The sequence below is a fragment of the Urocitellus parryii genome, chromosome 2, assembly GCF_045843805.1.
Source record: "Urocitellus parryii isolate mUroPar1 chromosome 2, mUroPar1.hap1, whole genome shotgun sequence".
In the NCBI taxonomy this organism is placed as follows: domain Eukaryota; kingdom Metazoa; phylum Chordata; class Mammalia; order Rodentia; family Sciuridae; genus Urocitellus; species Urocitellus parryii.
This window is the reverse complement of record NC_135532.1, coordinates 226,249,864-226,269,366: the sequence shown is the minus strand read 5'-3', so window position 1 is coordinate 226,269,366 and position 19,503 is coordinate 226,249,864. Positions and strand designations below refer to the sequence as shown.

Genomic DNA, 19,503 nt, shown 5'->3' with positions numbered 1-19,503 from the left:
AGGAGCCCCCACTTCTCTGCAGCTACCCAGATTCCAGCAGCACATTCAGGGAGCACCTCCTGAGCCCCTCTCCCCACCAGACAGTGACATCACACCTGCCACCCTGCAGGCACAGGCTCACATGAAGTCCTCGAATCACAACCCAGGAGGACAGAGTCCTGTGTGCTGGTGGCCGAGATCATCTGAGGTGGTCACATCAGGAAGTTATCCACCACCAAGGGGTCGTGGTCATGACAATACTAGACAGTCAGACACCAGGGTTCCTTCAGCTTTAAAAGATATACAACTCTTTTTTCCCAAGTGAAAAAATGTTTTTAAAGTTCACCTAGATGAATTAACATAGTAATGAAACAACCTCTTTTTTTTTTCTTTAAAGAAAAACCATATAAGAAGTGCTTCCAGAAGGCCCCGAACACTGTGGAGTCACCTTATTCAGAGCTGAGGGGACTCAAGAGAGGTCTGCAACAATCCAAAGAGCGTCACTAAAACAAGAAGACCAAGCCACCACCAGAGGAACAGGCTCCAGGGTGTCTGAGCTCTCCCGACCATCCTCTGCATCTCTGAAGAGACTTGAGAACCAGTGCCCCCAGGGTGCATGGGGATGGGACAGACTGAAGCACTGTGGAGCCTGGCATGGCCACTGCACCCGCCCAAGGCTGGTCTCCCAACCCAGGCAGAGCTCATGCTCCACAGGCCCAGAACCCTCAGCAGCAACTGTCAAGACTGGCTCCAGGTGGCACTATCAAGAAGCCGACCAAGGGTTGGAGCTGGCGCTCAATGGTAGTGCACTTGCCTGGCATGTGTGAGGCACTGGGTTCAATTCTCAGCACCACACATAAATAAATAAGTAAATAAAATAAAGGTCTATCAACAACTAAATCAATATTTTTTTAAAAAAGAAGCTGACCAAAAATGCAAACGTAAATCCTTGAGGACAGAGCCCCCCAAAGCAGGGCCTGGGAAGGCGCAGGCAGTCCCATCATGGCAGCTCCACCACCTAGGAAGGAACACCAGGTAGGTGGTGAATGAGGCCACACCCCACCTGCACACAAGCCCCTCAGTAACAGGTGAGGGCAAAGAACTCCAGAGACACCCTGGGCTGGAGACGGAAAGCATGACCACTGAACAGAAGGGTTCACTAGGGAGTCCTGCAGGAGATCTGAGCAGGCAGAGGTCAGCCCACTGAAGTCCACAGACACCCTGGGCTGGAGACGGAAAGCATGACCACTAACAGAAGGGTTCACTAGGGAGTCCTGCAGGAGATCTGAGCAGGCAGGTCAGCCCACTGAAGTCCACAGACACCCTGGGCTGGAGACGGAAAGCATGACCACTAACAGAAGGGTTCACTAGGGAGTCCTGCAGGAGATCTGAGCAGGCAGGTCAGCCCACTGACGTCCACAGACACCCTGGGCTGGAGACGGAAAGCATGACCACTAACAGAAGGGTTCACTAGGGAGTCCTGCAGGAGATCTGAGCAGGCAGGTCAGCCCACTGAAGTCCAGACACACCCTGGGCTGGAGACGGAAAGCATGACCACTGAACAGAAGGGTTCACTAGGGAGTCCTGCAGGAGATCTGAGCAGGCAGAGGTCAGCCCACTGAAGTCCAGAGACACCCTGGGCTGGAGACGGAAAGCATGACCACTAACAGAAGGGTTCACTAGGGAGTCCTGCAGGAGATCTGAGCAGGCAGGTCAGCCCACTGAAGTCCACAGACACCCTGGGCTGGAGACGGAAAGCATGACCACTAACAGAAGGGTTCACTAGGGAGTCCTGCAGGAGATCTGAGCAGGCAGGTCAGCCCACTGAAGTCCAGACACACCGTGGGCTGGAGACGGAAAGCATGACCACTGAACAGAAGGGTTCACTAGGGAGTCCTGCAGGAGATCTGAGCAGGCAGGTCAGCCCAATGAAGTCCACAGACACCCTGGGCTGGAGACGGAAAGCATGACCACTAACAGAAGGGTTCACTAGGGAGTCCTGCAGGAGATCTGAGCAGGCAGAGGTCAGCCCACTGAAGTCCACAGACACCCTGGGCTGGAGACAGAAAGCATGACCACTAACAGAAGGGTTCACTAGGGAGTCCTGCAGGAGATCTGAGAAGGCAGGTCAGCCCACTGAAGTCCAGAGACACCCTGGGCTGGAGACGGAAAGCATGACCACTAACAGAAGGGTTCACTAGAGAGTCCTGCAGGAGATCTGAGCAGGCAGAGGTCAGCCCACTGAAGTCCACAGACACCCTGGGCTGGAGACGGAAAGCATGACCACTAACAGAAGGGTTCACTAGGGAGTCCTGCAGGAGATCTGAGCAGGCAGGTCAGCCCACTGAAGTCCAGAGACACCCTGGGCTGGAGACGGAAAGCATGACCACTAACAGAAGGGTTCACTAGGGAGTCCTGCAGGAGATCTGAGCAGGCAGAGGTCAGCCCACTGAAGTCCAGAGACACCCTGGGCTGGAGACGGAAAGCATGACCACTAACAGAAGGGTTCACTAGGGAGTCCTGCAGGAGATCTGAGCAGGCAGAGGTCAGCCCACTGAAGTCCACAGACACCCTGGGCTGGAGACGGAAAGCATGACCACTGAACAGAAGGGTTCACTAGGGAGTCCTGCAGGAGATCTGAGCAGGCAGGTCAGCCCACTGAAATCCACAGACACCCTGGGCTGGAGACGGAAAGCATGACCACTGAACAGAAGGGTTCACTAGGGAGTCCTGCAGGAGATCTGAGCAGGCAGGTCAGCCCACTGAAGTCCAGAGACACCCTGGGCTGGAGACGGAAAGCATGACCACTGAACAGAAGGGTTCACTAGGGAGTCCTGCAGGAGATATGAGCAGGCAGGTCAGCCCACTGAAGTCCACAGACACCCTGGGCTGGAGACGGAAAGCATGACCACTAACAGAAGGGTTCACTAGGGAGTCCTGCAGGAGATCTGAGCAGGCAGAGGTCAGCCCACTGAAGTCCACAGACACCCTGGGCTGGAGACGGAAAGCATGACCACTAACAGAAGGGTTCACTAGGGAGTCCTGCAGGAGATCTGAGCAGGCAGGTCAGCCCACTGAAGTCCACAGACACCCTGGGCTGGAGACGGAAAGCATGACCACTAACAGAAGGGTTCACTAGGGAGTCCTGCAGGAGATCTGAGCAGGCAGAGGTCAGCCCACTGAAGTCCACAGACACCCTGGGCTGGAGACGGAAAGCATGACCACTAACAGAAGGGTTCACTAGGGAGTCCTGTAGGAGATCTGAGCAGGCAGGTCAGCCCAATGAAGTCCACAGACACCCTGGGCTGGAGACAGAAAGCATGACCACTGAACAGAAGGGTTCACTAGGGAGTCCTGCAGGAGATCTGAGCAGGCAGGTCAGCCCACTGAAATCCACAGACACCCTGGGCTGGAGACGGAAAGCATGACCACTGAACAGAAGGGTTCACTAGGGAGTCCTGCAGGAGATCTGAGCAGGCAGGTCAGCCCACTGAAGTCCACAGACACCCTGGGCTGGAGACGGAAAGCATGACCACTGAACAGAAGGGTTCACTAGGGAGTCCTGCAGGAGATATGAGCAGGCAGGTCAGCCCACTGAAGTCCACAGACACCCTGGGCTGGAGACGGAAAGAATGACCACTAACAGAAGGGTTCACTAGGGAGTCCTGCAGGAGATCTGAGCAGGCAGAGGTCAGCCCACTGAAGTCCACAGACACCCTGGGCTGGAGACGGAAAGCATGACCACTAACAGAAGGGTTCACTAGGGAGTCCTGCAGGAGATCTGAGCAGGCAGGTCAGCCCACTGAAGTCCACAGACACCCTGGGCTGGAGACGGAAAGCATGACCACTAACAGAAGGGTTCACTAGGGAGTCCTGCAGGAGATCTGAGCAGGCAGAGGTCAGCCCACTGAAGTCCACAGACACCCTGGGCTGGAGACGGAAAGCATGACCACTAACAGAAGGGTTCACTAGGGAGTCCTGTAGGAGATCTGAGCAGGCAGGTCAGCCCACTGAAGTCCACAGACACCCTGGGCTGGAGACAGAAAGCATGACCACTGAACAGAAGGGTTCACTAGGGAGTCCTGCAGGAGATCTGAGCAGGCAGAGGTCAGCCCACTGAAGTCCACAGACACCCTGGGCTGGAGACGGAAAGCATGACCACTAACAGAAGGGTTCACTAGGGAGTCCTGCAGGAGATCTGAGCAGGCAGGTCAGCCCACTGAAGTCCAGAGACACCCTGGGCTGGAGACGGAAAGCATGACCACTGAACAGAAGGGTTCACTAGGGAGTCCTGCAGGAGATCTGAGCAGGCAGAGGTCAGCCCACTGAAGTCCACAGACACCCTGGGCTGGAGACGGAAAGCATGACCACTAACAGAAGGGTTCACTAGGGAGTCCTGCAGGAGATCTGAGCAGGCAGGTCAGCCCAATGAAGTCCACAGACACCCTGGGCTGGAGACGGAAAGCATGACCACTGAACAGAAGGGTTCACTAGGGAGTCCTGCAGGAGATCTGAGCAGGCAGGTCAGCCCAATGAAGTCCACAGACACCCTGGGCTGGAGACGGAAAGCATGACCACTAACAGAAGGGTTCACTAGGGAGTCCTGCAGGAGATCTGAGCAGGCAGGTCAGCCCACTGAAGTCCACAGACACCCTGGGCTGGAGACGGAAAGCATGACCACTAACAGAAGGGTTCACTAGGGAGTCCTGCAGGAGATCTGAGCAGGCAGAGGTCAGCCCACTGAAGTCCACAGACACCCTGGGCTGGAGACGGAAAGCATGACCACTAACAGAAGGGTTCACTAGGGAGTCCTGCAGGAGATCTGAGCAGGCAGAGGTCAGCCCACTGAAGTCCAGACACACCGTGGGCTGGAGACGGAAAGCATGACCACTAACAGAAGGGTTCACTAGGGAGTCCTGCAGGAGATCTGAGCAGGCAGGTCAGCCCAGTGAAGTCAGGTCAGCTGAGGCCATCCGCCAGGGAACAGAAACACTGAGGACTGAAGGGCATGGCCCACAGCTCACAGGCCCGAGGGCACCTTCACACAGCCCAGGAGGAATGTCAGAGTCCCCAGAGAGCCCAGAGGAGGGGAGGGCAGACAGCTGGCACGAACTTGTGAAGAGGGAGGGGGATTGCAGATATGATGGTAAGGGGATCTCCCTGAGCAACGCCCTGAGTTCAACACAGGTCAAGCCAGGTGACTGCCACAGGAACTCCCAGAGGAGCCTGAGTGCAGCAGGAGGCTGACATGCCTCTCCTTGGGTCCCACAGATTAGAGTGGAACCCCCATCAGAAACCACTGCTGCATTCAATGTGTGCAGAAATTTTATATCCAAGAAACCACCTTCCACTAATGAAAAAGAAACTATGCCTCTGCCAAACAGCAGCAGCAGCAGCAGCAGCAGTGAATCCCTACTGGCAGACTGCCCTACCAGAAATGCTACAGAGAGTCCTTCAAGTAATTGAAATGGAACCTACAAGAAGACACTGGGCAGAAGTGAAGGTGACGACGGGGGTTGAGCACACAAAGCAAAACACATGCAGTCTTGTTCAGGGTTCACTCTTGCCTCCGATTCAAGACAGAAGCATCCATCAGCCTAATATGTGTGAAGACAAACCCTGGTCAGCAGTGCTGGCCCAAAGGAGGGAGGAGAGAGCCGGAGCATGTGAACCAAGACTGCTCTGGGAAGGTGTCCCTGGAATGCCCAGGGCAAGCATTCCAATGCTTTAAAAACCTCAAGAAAACCAGAATGAAAAGAAGGCAGGATGAAAGACCCCAGAAGCAGATAACAGTGGGCACTAAAGTGCGCACGGTGAGGCCCCCTGTGAGGCGGTGAGTGGAACAGTGGCAGCGGGGGAAGGGTCTGCTGAGGGAGTAAAGTGTTCTAGAACCAAGACAGTGCTCAAGTGTGGATGCACTAAAAACCGCTGAACTGTGGTGGAAGAGCGAGAGTGAATTTTATGGTTTGTAAATTTTATCTCAAATACACAACATGCCTGCAATGAAAACTGACAGTACCAGATAATTAGTGTCCTCCTGGTGCCAGGGCAGGCTCCTCCCAAAGAGAAGCCCCCATGGCTGCTGCCCTGCCAAAGCAGCAAGCAAGACTCAGTGCTGACAGCTCCTTCTCAGCAGAAAACTGAGCTGAGCAGCAACGCTGAACTGTAAGCGCCTGGCAAAAGTAACCTAGAAAAGCTGGGCTGGGGATGTGGCTCAAGCGGTAGCGCGCTCGCCTGGCATGCGTGCGGTCCGGGTTCGATCCTCAGCACCACATACCAACAAAGATGTTGTGTCCGCCGAGAACTGAAAAATAAATATTAAAAAAATTCTCTCTCTCTCTCTCTCTCCTCTCTCACTCTCTCTTTAAAAAAAAAAAAAAAAAAAAAAAAAAAAGAAAAGCTCCCCGTATGAGAGAATGAAACTGTTTTAACATGGTATGTGAAAACCGAGAATGAGGTTTTTTCGTCTGTCTGCAGTGGTTGAGGGCAGTATCGGGACAGTCCAGCAGCTGTGTGCCCTGGAGGACTGGAGGGCTGGAGAGGGAGGCCCCAAGTATCCTGCTCTCTTTCTCAAGGTGGTGCGTGGCCCGGTTGCCATCGGCACCTCGGTCATCAACACCAGAAACCCCTGGGTCTAGGTCTCCGGCGTGGGGAAGCCCAGGGCAGGCTGTGAAGAGCCTAGGGGGCCTGCCTGGGACTGCAGGTGCCAAGGGAGCCCAGACTCTCTACCTAGTTGCCATCATCAGAATGCAGGCTCCCATGGCAAGTTCTAGACGTCACTTCTGACTAACAGGCATCACTTCATAGTCATTCTTTCTTCAAATGGTTCTGATCACATCTCTGCAAGCAGTTTTGGCTGTGGCAGGTGCAAGCCTTCCCAGTCAGCCTGTTCTCCCCAACCCCTCTCTCGCCCACCAGGAGGGAGCTGCAGCTGCCTGAGAGGCAAGGCCGACCGCGGTGCTATGTGTGCCCCCAGCGGTGGGTGGACTCAGGAGCAACCCACCTGAGGCCCACAGGCACGCCAGGCCCACAAAGCCACACCCCCTTTCCACCCTGATAAGAACCCACCTAAAACATTCCTTTTGGAGGACCCTGGCAGGAACAGGCCACCCTGTGGTGCACGTGGAGTTTGCCATCAGGAGCTGAGCAGGGACAGGCTCTCATGTGAGGGGCCAGGCTTTAAGCCTATCCTCAGCGTCCTCCACCAGCTGGGGCTGAACTCGGTGCTTCTCTGAAAGTGCTTCTGAGGCATAAAAAACTTTTTTCACGGGAAAATCTTGTGTTCCAGGCCAAATGTGTGAAAGCAGACCTGAGCAAGGTTGCCTTGGGAGGCTCAAGTATGGTCCACGAGTACCGACCCCCACAAGGCCCCAAGAGCCTCAAACTCCATCCCACAGACAGTCTGGGCTTCAGTGTCACTGACCGTGGGCAGGGCGCAGAGGTGACTCTAGAGGAGCCTGGCGGAAAGGCCGGCCTCAGGGCCTGCAGCACAGAAGGCAAGGCTGAACCCAGGCCTTCTACTGGAGGTCAGACTGGGCCACTTTATCGCCTGCCCTGTCCCCGGGAGGCTTGAGCAGTTGGACACACAGATAGACTGGTGGCAAGGCACAGAGCTCCCACGCTGGCAGGCCAACTGGCCTCCTTCAGACATCAGGCTACTCCGCCCAACAAGACCCCTGCCTGGGCCAGCCCCACAGCAGGACAGACATGCGGCCCAGATGGCACTGCCCTTCAGGAGAGGCCCCGCCCTGGCAGCCCCTCCACAGACTGCACTTCCATCTCCAGCCTGGATCACTACTTCAACTCACCTGTCCTAAAGGGCCAGCCAATAACGAGAAGGTGTGTTTTTAAAACGTCATTCTCAGGTTTTTCTGAAACTCCGCATAATCACAGAAGATACATGTATCGGAGTCATTCAAGAGCCAGGCGGATGCACCTGGAGGGGAGCTAGGGTGGGGAGCTGGCCAAGAGTGCAGGAAGACCTTGGGTCCACACCACGGCTGGCCACGGCTTCTCTCCACACTTGCAAGACTGACTTATGAGCAGACCTGGCTGTTGCCCAAGAGCAGCAGCTGCCCACAGTGGCCACTGGCACTCACAACTCCCTTCTGCACTCAGACCTCTTGCTGTCACCAGCAGAGGCTTTTCCACAGGACACAATTTCCAGCAAAAAAAAAAAAAAAAAGAGCTTACGTTTTTAAAGAACGCTGTTCTCGAACACACTCTGAGTGGCAGTCACTTGAAGTCATCGACCGCCTCACACACACAGGCCAGACAAGACTGCTGATAAACAACTCTGCTCCTCAGACAGGTGCAAGATTATTTGTGGCCTGGGCAGAGCATGGCCACATGGCAAGAACAGCATGTCCCTGCTATTTTGGGACAATGGCCCTGGCATGCCAGGGAGCACCCTGCATGGTTCCTATAATGGCTGAGGGCAGAACTGGAGGGACACCAGAGGAAGTATCCCACGCACCTGGCAGGTCTGACCTCACCTGCAGACCCACCCACAGGGTAGAGAACAGAGAGCCCCCAATCACTGCCATAAGCAAAAACTTCAAGACGCAGCACGCACAAGGCCATGTGGGTCCCGATCCCATGAGCACAGCAGGAAGAGGCAGGGGCTCATCAGGACTCACGCCACAAAGGCCCTGTTCGCGTCTCAGATAGACCAGGCTAAAGTCCCCACTGGGCACTGAGGCACCAGAACTGGTGTGCAGCTGCTGGGTGGCAGGACAAGGGGTCATCAAATTATTTGATTTCAGCATACTCACTTCCCCATAGCCCAGCTGCTTCTGCCTGTGAGATCCAGACACCTTCGATCACATCAGAGGCGTCCGTCACACACATCCCCTGGGATGGGGAGAGTGCTCGGTGATGGCCCTGAGCACTGTGCACCTGGCCAGGGAACAGAGGTGCTGAGCCAGGAACAAAGGCCACACACAGTGTGGAAAAGCATACAGCTCCTGGGTGTGGGGAGCCACTCCAAATGCACACACCTGAGTCCTGATGCACCTGGCCATCTGAAAGATCAATGTAGCCTGGCATGTCACTCGTGACTCAGTCTTTTCCCTCGCTTGGACAACAAGGTATGGCCCTAGGAGTAGGCGGCACCCAGAGGGGTTGAGCTACACTCACCTGTTCCCTTGTAACCCTACCCCTTTACCCTTTTTGGTATAGAATGTTCCATGAAACCTCCTCTTGTAGGTTCCCTATATAAGAATAAAGAATTCCAGTGGCTCGCTCTCTTTCCACAGACCCTTGAGTTCACAGAGTCGTCTCTGAATTATTGAAAAAGGTATTTCTGTGTGGTTGCGTGCTTTCTTTGTAGTTTTCTTGAGTTATTGGAGTAGTCAGTTTTTGTGAACCCAGCATTAGGTCACAAGCTAGGACAGCTGGCAATACCTGGGTGCTTCGCAGGTAAGCCGGGAAGAAGCTTCGTGTCCATGACTGGAGGGCTCCGCAGACAACAGGACCTACCTCCTGCAGGACGTGCTGCGCCACCTTCCACAGTCTGCAGCTCAAGGTGGCACCTCAGGAGACAGGGGCAGCGCCTAACAACCCCAACTCATAAACCAAGGTACAGGCAACCACTAGCCTCCAGGGCATGCACCCAGCCTCCTCAGGTGTACCAGTGCCACCTGGGTCTCAAATCCCCAGTACCTCCCTGGGTCAGGTGTCTTTGTCTTCCTGGTGACCACCTGGCCCCTCTGAGACCATTCCTCAGGGCTGCATCTCAAGGGGAATACACAGACCAGACTCCAGGACTTTTAAACACAGAAAATAAATCTCATTGTCACACTTCCGTTTATCTTTGTGATCTCTAGTGCCCATTTAGGGAACATCCACGTGAACAAACAGCTTAAACACTAACTTTAGAAATGAGTCCAGATGTCACCCCCAAGTAAAAACAGCAACTATCAACTATTAATCCAGCAAACCTGGGCAAAGTTGAGGGTCTTATTTTTATGGTTAGAAATGAGACATTAGAGAGTCTTATTTTTCTACACTTCTAAAACCTCATCCTGCTATGTGGACAAAAGTCACAACTCTGTGCAGCTCACTCACCCCACCCTCGACCTCCTCACAGAAATGGCACCAACACAGAGACCGTGACCTCCCCATCACCCCCAGGTTCCATGCACCACTACCACCATCAGCCAGTCCAGCAGACACCAACACCCTGGCCATTCACCCCAGGGCCATGTCTCCCACGGGCTTGGGTCAACACTTGCCTAGGTCAGCAGTCCCATCAACCCCTTTTGTGGGCAGCTGCCAGAATATCAACACCCAGGAGCCACCTGCTGCCCTCCAGGCCCACACCAGGGCTCTGCCCTCCAGAGACTGCAAGGATAAGGCATCAGCTCCAGTGCGTCTCAATGGGTTCTGCTCCCAATAGAGCTGACCCTGGAGCAGACACCCTAGCACCCATGAGCAGGGGCTGTGGAGCTCTGGTGGAGACTCAAGGCCCTGGGAGCTGCATGCGGCACTCACCTGCTCAGTCTGCTCCCATGGCCCAGCCTGCTCTGCTCACTGTGGCTGCACCTCAGCCAGGGCTGCATGTGTGTCCCCCAGCTGCTGCAGGGCAGTCTGGTGTGGTGCTCCAGGAGCAGAGCCTCAGCACCCAGCTTGCCCAACGCCACTACCCTCTCCTCCTCCAGAAGGTCTCCTCTCCCACCCGCAGGTGGTGTGCTCCAGCACACCCACCCAGGGCCCTGCACACCCCCCACAGCCTTGCCAGGTGCACAGAGCAATTAACTTTCCACCTGCTTTCTACCACCAAACTCTGCCACCAATCAAGTGGTACGGTTCTCCTTTCTGAATAGTCTCCTAGAACACTACATCCATAAGTCAACGGACCAAGACCTACAGGTTTAAATCCATGCCCAGGAACCACTGAACCCGCCCAGCATCTACCTGCCTTTGACAGAGTGGAAGAGTGCTCCCAAGGGCAGGCACCTGCCTAGGCACATCCCGTGGCATCAGACTGCTCTCTGAATCAACCCAGAGAAGGCCCAGCTCCATCCTCCTGGACCAGTGTGGATGCTGAGACCAAGTGCACCCACCCTCCCAAGTAGGGAGACTGCCCTGGCATGCAATCTGCCTAAGGCCTGGCATCCCAGGAGCCACTTGTAGCACAAACAGTAGCCGTGCCCATTCAGGGAGATGAAGTCCCCAGGCTGAGGAGAGCAGAGGAAGTGCAAAGCTCTGCAGTAGGAAGGTTATATAGGTCCTCGCCCTTGACCGCAGGGTCAGGGCTACACGTCTAGGGCAAAGGGACTTCCCTACAAACTCCTTTGTACCAGAACCCAAGTGCCTGACTAAAGGACCACCAGCATGGCTCTTGAAATGGGGTATTTAATACGAGCGCAGGGCCGAGGGCCAGGCCTCACCTGGTGCGCACCCTGGAGCTCCATGGCCAGGGCTTTCAGCTGTTCTGTGTGTTCGGCACGCATTTCCATTCTCAGGCTATCCTTGGCAGACTGAAGCTCCTTCTCATGTTTTAGCTTAAGTTTCTCCAACTCCTGAGTCAAAACTGCTTGGTGAGAAGAGTCCTTTTTCTGCAGCTGTTCCTCAAGCTCTGCTCGCAAAAGCTCCAGAGCTTGCCTGTGCTGGTCCTGAATGGCCTGAACCCCAGACATGTAGCAGGACTCCAGAGCATCCAGGCTTGACGAATGTCTCGTTTCCAGAGCACTGATTTCAGCAGTGTGTTTCATCTGCAGCTCGGCCACTCGAGCCTCGAGGAGCACCTGCTGCTCCCTCTCCAGGGTGGCCACCAGCTCGGCCAGCTCCACCTGGTGCCTGCTCTCAAGTTCTGTCCTCAAGGCCAGAAGCTGCTGCTGGTGTCCCTGCTGCAGGAGCTGGAGCTCGTGGGCGTGCTTCTCCTGAGCATCCCGCAGGAAAGCATCTTGGTCCGCAGCAAACTTCTCCATGATCTCTTTACGCTCCTCCAAAAACCTGAGGCAACATCCCAGGTGAGCGGGGGCGGCAGGACCCATGACCATGCTGCAAGCCCCCTGCAAGCCCTGAGCCACATTTTCCACTTGACCTGGGTGGTTCAGAACCTCGGCCTTGACCTCTAACTGTCCTCAGGGGAGAGGCAGGGGAGTCGCCAGGGCTCAGGCAGCAGAAGGACACAGCACCCACAGGGAGACTGTATACACATCTCTGAGGACCAAGCAGGGTAGACACCCCAGTCACTCTTCAAGGCCCCTAACTCCCATCCTGGGTCACCTGACCCTCAAAAGGGAAGCATGTTCACAGGGTCGCAAAGCAGCACAAGCGCCTGAGAAAGGGCAGTAAGAAGCCAGATGGGCAGTGAAACCAGCTTCTAAGGAGGAGCAGAATCTCATCAGGAGCCAGGAGGAACCTGGAACCACAAGCGCTAGGGAAGCACCGAGCTCCGCTGTGGGCACGGCTCCACTCATGGTGCATTCCACTATGTTCAGTGGAAGACAGGCACTGCCCCGCTGGGCACTATGAATGTCCAGGGGCTTCCACAGACTGCCCTCCATAACATTGACACAGAGGTCCTGTGGGGCTGGACGTTAGCCCAGTGTGGCGGGTCTGGGCTAAACTCAAGTCGGGGGCCGAAAGCATAACTCTCGCACACCTGTGGCATGAGAAAGCTGACGAGGAAGGAGGGACATGCTGGGCAGAGCCAGCACCAGGCCCAGCGGCCCCTCACCAAGGACACTGGGGCCACCAGAGCAAGGACAGAGGTGCACAAAAGGAAAGGACCTAGGCGGGCTCTGAACCTATCCAAAACTTTAGGCAAGTGAAGGTTTTAGAAAAAATATTTAAAACCGCACACGTAAGGACTGGGGTTGTGGCTCAGTGGCAGAGAGCTTGCTTCTTGCATGAGAGGCACTGGGTTCGATCCTCAGCACCACATAAAAATAAATATACAAAATAAATATATTGTGTTCATGTATAACTAAAAAATAAAAAAAAAAAAAAAAAACAACCTAGGGCTAGGGCTGGGGCTCGGCAGTAAATGCTCGCCTAGCACATGCAAGGCCTTGGGCTCAATAATCAGCACCACATAAAAAAAATAAATAAAGATATCGTGTCCAACTAAAAAATAAATATCAAAAAAAAAAAAAAACTATACACGTAAAACCCAGTCAGTCATGTGAGTAACCTGCCTGTCTTATGGGTGGGGCAGGTTTACTGCTGTTTTGTGTCTGTTGTTTTTTTCCAGGATGGGGTGTTGCACCCAGGGGCACTCCACCACTAAGCTGCACCCCAGCCTTTGACATATTGTTTTAAGACAGGGTCTTGCCCTCGTACTTGACATCCTCCTGCCTCCGCCTTCCTTTACAGGCACGCACCACCACACCTGGATGCTGCTGAAAGGTCAGAACACACAGAGAGGCACGAAAGGTATATGTGCACTAATGTCACAAAAGGAGTGCAGCCTCCAGGGGAGGACACCAACCCGTCACCACACATCTGTTATGGGGCACAAAGGTGCCCTGCTGCTTTAAGAGTGAGACTTGGGCATCACACCCCCTCCGGCTCCCATCCTCCCACCTGGCTGAGCACCCACTGGGCTTCCATCCTCCCAGGGCCTCCCTCAGCCTGCCTGGCACCTTGGAGACAGCGGCATACCACCCAACAGCCCAAGTCACCCACCTGTTCCGAGCCTGCATCAGTTGAAGGGCACACTCTTCCTTCCCCTGGAGGAGTGTGCCACACTGCCCATCCGAAGTTACAGGGGGGTCCTGGCCGCACCCACTGCAGGGCAGAGCCTCGTCCCCAGCAAGGGCCTGTTCCAGCTGCCGCAGGCGGCCCTGCTGCTCCGCCAGGGACTTCTCCAGGGCCAGGATCTGTGCGGCCTGCTGGTCCTGCAGGTGCCTCATCCCAGCTTCCCGACGCTCAAACCTGCTCACAGCAGACTGCTTCTCAGACTCGGCCTTTTCTTTTAGCTCACGGCACACTGAGGCTAAGTTCTCCTCAGCTTCTCTCCTCAGGTCCTCGCGTAAAAGCTCCCACTCCACTTCTTTGTTTCTGAACTCTTGTTTCAGTAGCTGAACCTTCTGCTCAGCTTTATTTAGTTCTTCCTGGTGATCTTCTAACAAACTACGTTTTACCTAGAGAAGCATAATCTTATTTAAGAGGAAAAAAATTAAAGGGAAAGACTTTTCAGAAGCAATGACTGAAACCCATCTCTGAAGAGAGGGAACTTTTCCAGCACAGGTGTCATGCTGAGCACAGCAATGCCAGGGGCAGGGGCCTAACACGGGCTCACTCAACACTGTCCCCTGGCTTCAATAAAAGCTAACCCAGGGACACGTGACTGTAGCAGAGCCAGGGCTGGAGGCTCCTCCACCATGACCCAAGAGACACTCCCACAGCAGGAAGATGGGAGGTCCCAGAGAGACGAGCAGACAGTCCTGAGGTCCACATTCAGTGAGTTAAACGGGTAACCCTGAAGTGATTCTGTACGCAGGCAGATAAACGAGAAAACTGAGCACAGGCACACATTCCAGATTTGAAAAGGAAGAAAGTAGGTCAATAAAGCACTAAATGTCATCAACAAGAAACAAACCCAAACCAAAATAAGGTATAAAAGGCTGACCTCAACTTCTCACTTAAAAATAAAGTCTAAAACAATAATAAAAAATAAAGTCTAGGGGCTGGGGATGTGGCTCAAGCGGTAGCGCGCTCGCCTGGCATGCGTGCGGCCCGGGTTCGATCCTTAGCACCACATACAAACAAAGATGTTGTGTCCACCGAGAACTAAAAAATAAATAAACAAATATTAAAAAATTCTCTCTCTCTCTCTCTCTCTAAAAAATAAAAATAAAAATAAATTTAAAAAAAATAAAGTCTAGGCCTGGTCCTGGCCTGGCTGAGCAGCTCCGATCAGATCAACCTCCCAGGGACAGCAACTGTAAACTGAGCAAGTGCTGGTGACCACTCAAGGCCTGGAGAGAGCTGAGGAAGCAGTGGGCCCACAAGCAGAAGGAAGGGCACCAGGCTGTCTTCCTTCCAAGGCTTTAGGCTGGCAGCAGGAGCCAAGATACCCTACCCAGGAACTCCCATCACCTTACCTGTGTGTGCCAAAACAGGAGAGTGAGGGGAAGCTCTTAGGAAGAGCCAGCAGCTGCCCAAATCTCAGGCTGAGCCCTGATGGACATGGGCACAGGCTGACTCCAAAACAGGCCAGCTAAAGCCAAAAGAACTGAGCACACCATGCTTGGTCCAACACAGAGGAGACGGACACAATGAGTCCGATTTGGCCACGCTTGCCTGCTGAAGCAAACAAGACTTCAACAGATCCTAGCGGAACCCAGAGTCTTCACACAATATGTACAATGTCCAGGATACAGCTGAAATTAGCTGATACACAAGCACACAGGAACATATGACCCAGGGTGCAAAGAAAACGCAACCAATGGAGACCAGCCCGAGAGGACACAGGCAATGAAACCAGCAGAAAAGAGTCTAACAACATCTGACCAAAAAAATCTGTCATCCCAGACATTTTTATGTAGCAAAAAATATTCTTCAAGAATGAAGGTGAGGGCTAGGGTCGTGGCTCAGTAGTAGAACACTTGCCTGGCACGTGTGAGGCACTGGGTTCAATCCTCAGCACCACATTAGAAGTAAATAAAGTAAAGGCATTGTGTCCATCTACAACTTACAGAATGAATGTGAAATAAAGACCTTTTTAAATAAAAGAAATCTTTTGCAGCAAGCATAGCAAGAAATGCTAAAGGAAATTCTACAACTGAAGATAAACTCAGATCCTTGGGAGGAAATGAAGGACTCCAGAAATGGTATAAAAGTCCAAGATGGAGATGTATTTCTCTCAAATACATGACTTTTCAGAGTAAATCCTACATGTTGTATGGTGGATTTTACAACATAGGGGGATGCAGAACTGCTAAAATGTACTACAAAGAGGAGGTGAAAGATACATCTACACAATGACGAAATCTTACAGCTTCTGTGAAATGGTATCCTATGGATTCTACTGTGAACTCATCTCTTGAGCAAACATGCAAAACAATGCAGAGAACTCTAACTCAAAAGCCAACAGATACGTCAACATCTATCCAGCAAATACTCAAATAATTCTGAAAGTGAGAAAAAAGGAGCAGAGGAACAAAAAACAAAAAGAACACACGTAGAAGGCAATGAAGGGGCTAGCCCACCACACCAACCACCGCTCCAGCCTCACAGACCCTCACTGCCGGCACAGGTCTGCAGGAGGCCCAGGGCCTTGGGAGAGAAGGCAAAACGATGGACTCGAAACGCACAAGGTCAGCAAGTCTGCACCTACAGACACGGTTCCCAGACAAGTGCCGTGACGACCAAAGACTCCCAGCACAAGCACACGCCACACAGAGAACTAACAGACGAGGAAGAGAGACAGATAGTCCCACCTCCCTTTTCTGGTGACTGGTGATCAGAGACAGCAGTGGCCTGGGAAAAGCGCTCAGGAAGGCCTGTCCCCGGTCAACAGCTTCTACGCCCACAGGGCTTTCCACAGGTCGCCCTTAGCCCTACCCTGCTCCACATCCTTACAGGGCCTCGATGTAAACAGCAGCCCAGGAAAACTCACACCAGAAACAGCTTCCTCCAAGCTCTTCTGATGAAGATGAAAACCCACAGAGATGCTTGCAGGGACGAACAAAGGGGGAAGCAGAGGGCACAGCAGACAAGTGGTCACATCCAGTCACGAGCATGAACTGAGAAGAGTTTAGTCAGTACACACATGCAAAGCAGAGGGGTTTCTGCACATTCACTTTCATCTGCATTTAAGCACGGCTCTAAGGCCTGGGCCTATACTGGTTGGGTAACAATGCCCCTCAGGTGCTGTCCACACTCAACTGTGGCTGGGAAGGGGCTGGGAATGCAGGCTCTGCACCGTGGCAACCATCACCAGGAAGAGCCTAGAGATGAGGAACAAGACTTAAGACACGAGCTGGATGACAGAAGTGGCAGGTCCCTCTCCCTGTAGCCCGAGGACACCGACCAGTCTCTGAAGGAGTCAAGACCTGTGCCGACACAGGCTGGGGTGCTCTCCTACCATAATGGGCCCCATCTTAGAAACCACTGCTGGCACTTCACTGCAAGGGCCAATCTCAAGATTTTGTGTTCAATGCACAGACACCACACTGTGAGCCCCAGGACCTCCTGTGCCCATAAGGGCCATGAGCCTGTGTTGGCCACTACTCACACTCTCCAGATCCTCTTTCAGACGGGTCTCGTGCTGCAACTTCTCCTGTAAGTTTCTGTTTTCTATTTTTAAGAGTTCGATTTGCTCCTTGAGTTCAGTCTGTAGAAGAGACAGTCTGACCTTGTGCTCAGCTTCCAAAGCCAGAACTCTGGCGGCAACCTGCATGTCCTCCTTCAAGGTCACATCCTGCACACACTGGTGATGTACCTGTTCGGTCTCTGTGGAACAAGGAGGGAAGGAAGCAGTCACGCACCATGGCCCACCCAGAGGCAGTGCCAGCAAAAGTGCACTTCACTGACACCGGCTGTGCACAGACCAGGCAAAGGTACTGGTGCTAACTCAGGATGGGGCGGGTTTTCTCCATGCCCACCCTGGGGGCACAGCTGTACCCTATTGCAGGCATACCCTGCCTGCCCAAGATACTCCTGCAGATCAGGAAGGATGTAAAACCTGCCACGGCTCAACACAGGACAGGGACTGAGGGCATGAGGCCAGAGGGCTGGGACTGTGAGCGCTGGGCACACTGCCTCCTCACTGCCAGACCCAGGTCACCCTCTACAGAAGAGGGAAACAAAGGTACAGTCAGAGTGAGAATAAGACACGTCACAGGGCAAACACGGAACACCACCAAAGCCTGTGAGCAGACACCCTGGCAGCGGCGGAGGCACCCTGATGCAGGAAGGACAAGAGGAGGGCAGAGGGTGTGTCTGAGGCTGTGTCTGAGCTTTGCTCCTCAAGACTTTCCCCCTCCAGCCCCAAGTATGCTCTTAGCCAAAAGATGGGCTCTTGATTCTGCAACCGGTACACCCAGAAAAGTGAGAAATTATATCCCATCTGATTCAAATGTATGATATATCAAAATCATTATACTGTCATGTACAACTAATAAAACAAATTTAAAAAAATATATGGGCTCCTGCCACAGCATGCAGCGTGGAGCCTGACCCTTGCACTCCTTCACGGGGCCCCTCGGCCCTGGCCTCTTCCCCTCTACTAGGAAGACTGCAGTGCCCAGGGCAGGCTGGGGCTAGAGTGGCACCACTATCATGTCTCTCACCAGCTGCCCCCGGCTGCCGACCTTCCTGGGATCCCTGTCGGTGGCCACTGTCCAGGTCCATCACCACGCCTCGGAGATGAGAGGGTTCCCCATACTGCCACCTCCCAATAACCCCACAACCCACCCCTTGCTCTGCCTGGACGCACTGCGGGCTTGGTCTACCAGTCTGACAGGAGCACAGCAGGATCCCAGCAACCTGTGACCCCAGGGTACTGCCACAGGCAGACCTGCTCCTGCCTGGAGAGAGCCACCTAGAACGGGCTGGGCCAGGAGCACAGGCTCCCACCCAGGCCAGCCTGCCGCATTTAACCTGTGCCTCAGAACTGGCTTGGGGTGCACTTCCAGGTGCCAGGCTCATGGTCCAGCTTCAGCAGACGTGGCCATGAAATCCATCCTGAATGGTGTACATCGATAGGACACCCCTGCAGGCCCAGCTTGCAGCAGGGCAAGGACAAGGAGACAGGCGCACCTTGGCTGTGCTGGTCTGAAGGCACAGCTTGGAGTGGCTCTAGCTCCAACACCTCAGGTCCCAGGAGGCATCTGTCCAGCTGGTCCTCATGCTGGACGTGGAGGGAGGAATCCCACGCTGGCCCCATCTGTAAACCACGCAGGACAGACATGCTGAGCCTGGGCACCTTACTTGCTGTTGGTACCACTGAAGGCACTGGCTTCTGTGTTCAAAGAAATGGTGAATGCCCTGCCAGAATGAGTGACCACACAGGCAACCCCGTGCACCTCACCAAGACACAGGTGTGCCCAGCTGCCCCTCCCTTTCCATCACTGTCCAGCACAGCCTGGAGAAGCTGCAGCTGCAGCAGCTGCAGGCTGAGGACAACATGCACCACCAGGGGTATGCTGTGGAATCAGAAGACTCCTTCCCCTGAGCATCAGGCAGCAGGCGGACACCAGGGGGTTGGGGCTTGAAGAAGGCTTAGTGTAGTGGACCAGTCCACAGCAGTCCTGTCATTGGCTCCACAAGGTCAGATGAGACAAGGGAGGGCAAAGGCCTGTCAGAACATCTGGAACAAGACCCTGCACAAACAATGTTGACCAGAGGTAGCCTGGCAGACACAGCATGGCCATAACACTCACAGCTGTGACATGACCCTGAGTCCCTGGGAAAGCAGGAGACCAAAGCGCACTGGTGACCAGGATTCTGTAAAACAAGTTCTAATCAGGACGCAACAACCAGGACCGGAGACCAAGAGTTAATGTCACTGCAAACACCTCCTCTCCCCGAGGGGCCTTGCTTAGACACTCCGGGGAAAATAAG

At 53.9% G+C, this 19,503-nt stretch overlaps 1 protein-coding gene across 11 annotated transcripts in view; it reads right to left on the bottom strand.

The window, feature by feature from the left end:
- The window catches only part of Pcnt (pericentrin), a 111,372-nt gene that overhangs the window by 59,170 nt on the left and 32,699 nt on the right, over positions 1-19,503 (bottom strand). For all 11 annotated transcript variants that reach the window (XM_077795445.1, XM_077795439.1, XM_077795441.1 and 8 more), the window contains exons 11-14: positions 18,700-18,826; positions 17,174-17,391; positions 13,618-14,075; positions 11,373-11,937 (exon numbers count right to left, since the gene is read on the bottom strand). In XM_077795445.1, the coding sequence (XP_077651571.1) occupies positions 11,373-11,937; positions 13,618-14,075; positions 17,174-17,391; positions 18,700-18,826 (1,368 nt within the window). The remainder of the gene's footprint in view (positions 1-11,372; positions 11,938-13,617; positions 14,076-17,173; positions 17,392-18,699; positions 18,827-19,503) is intronic.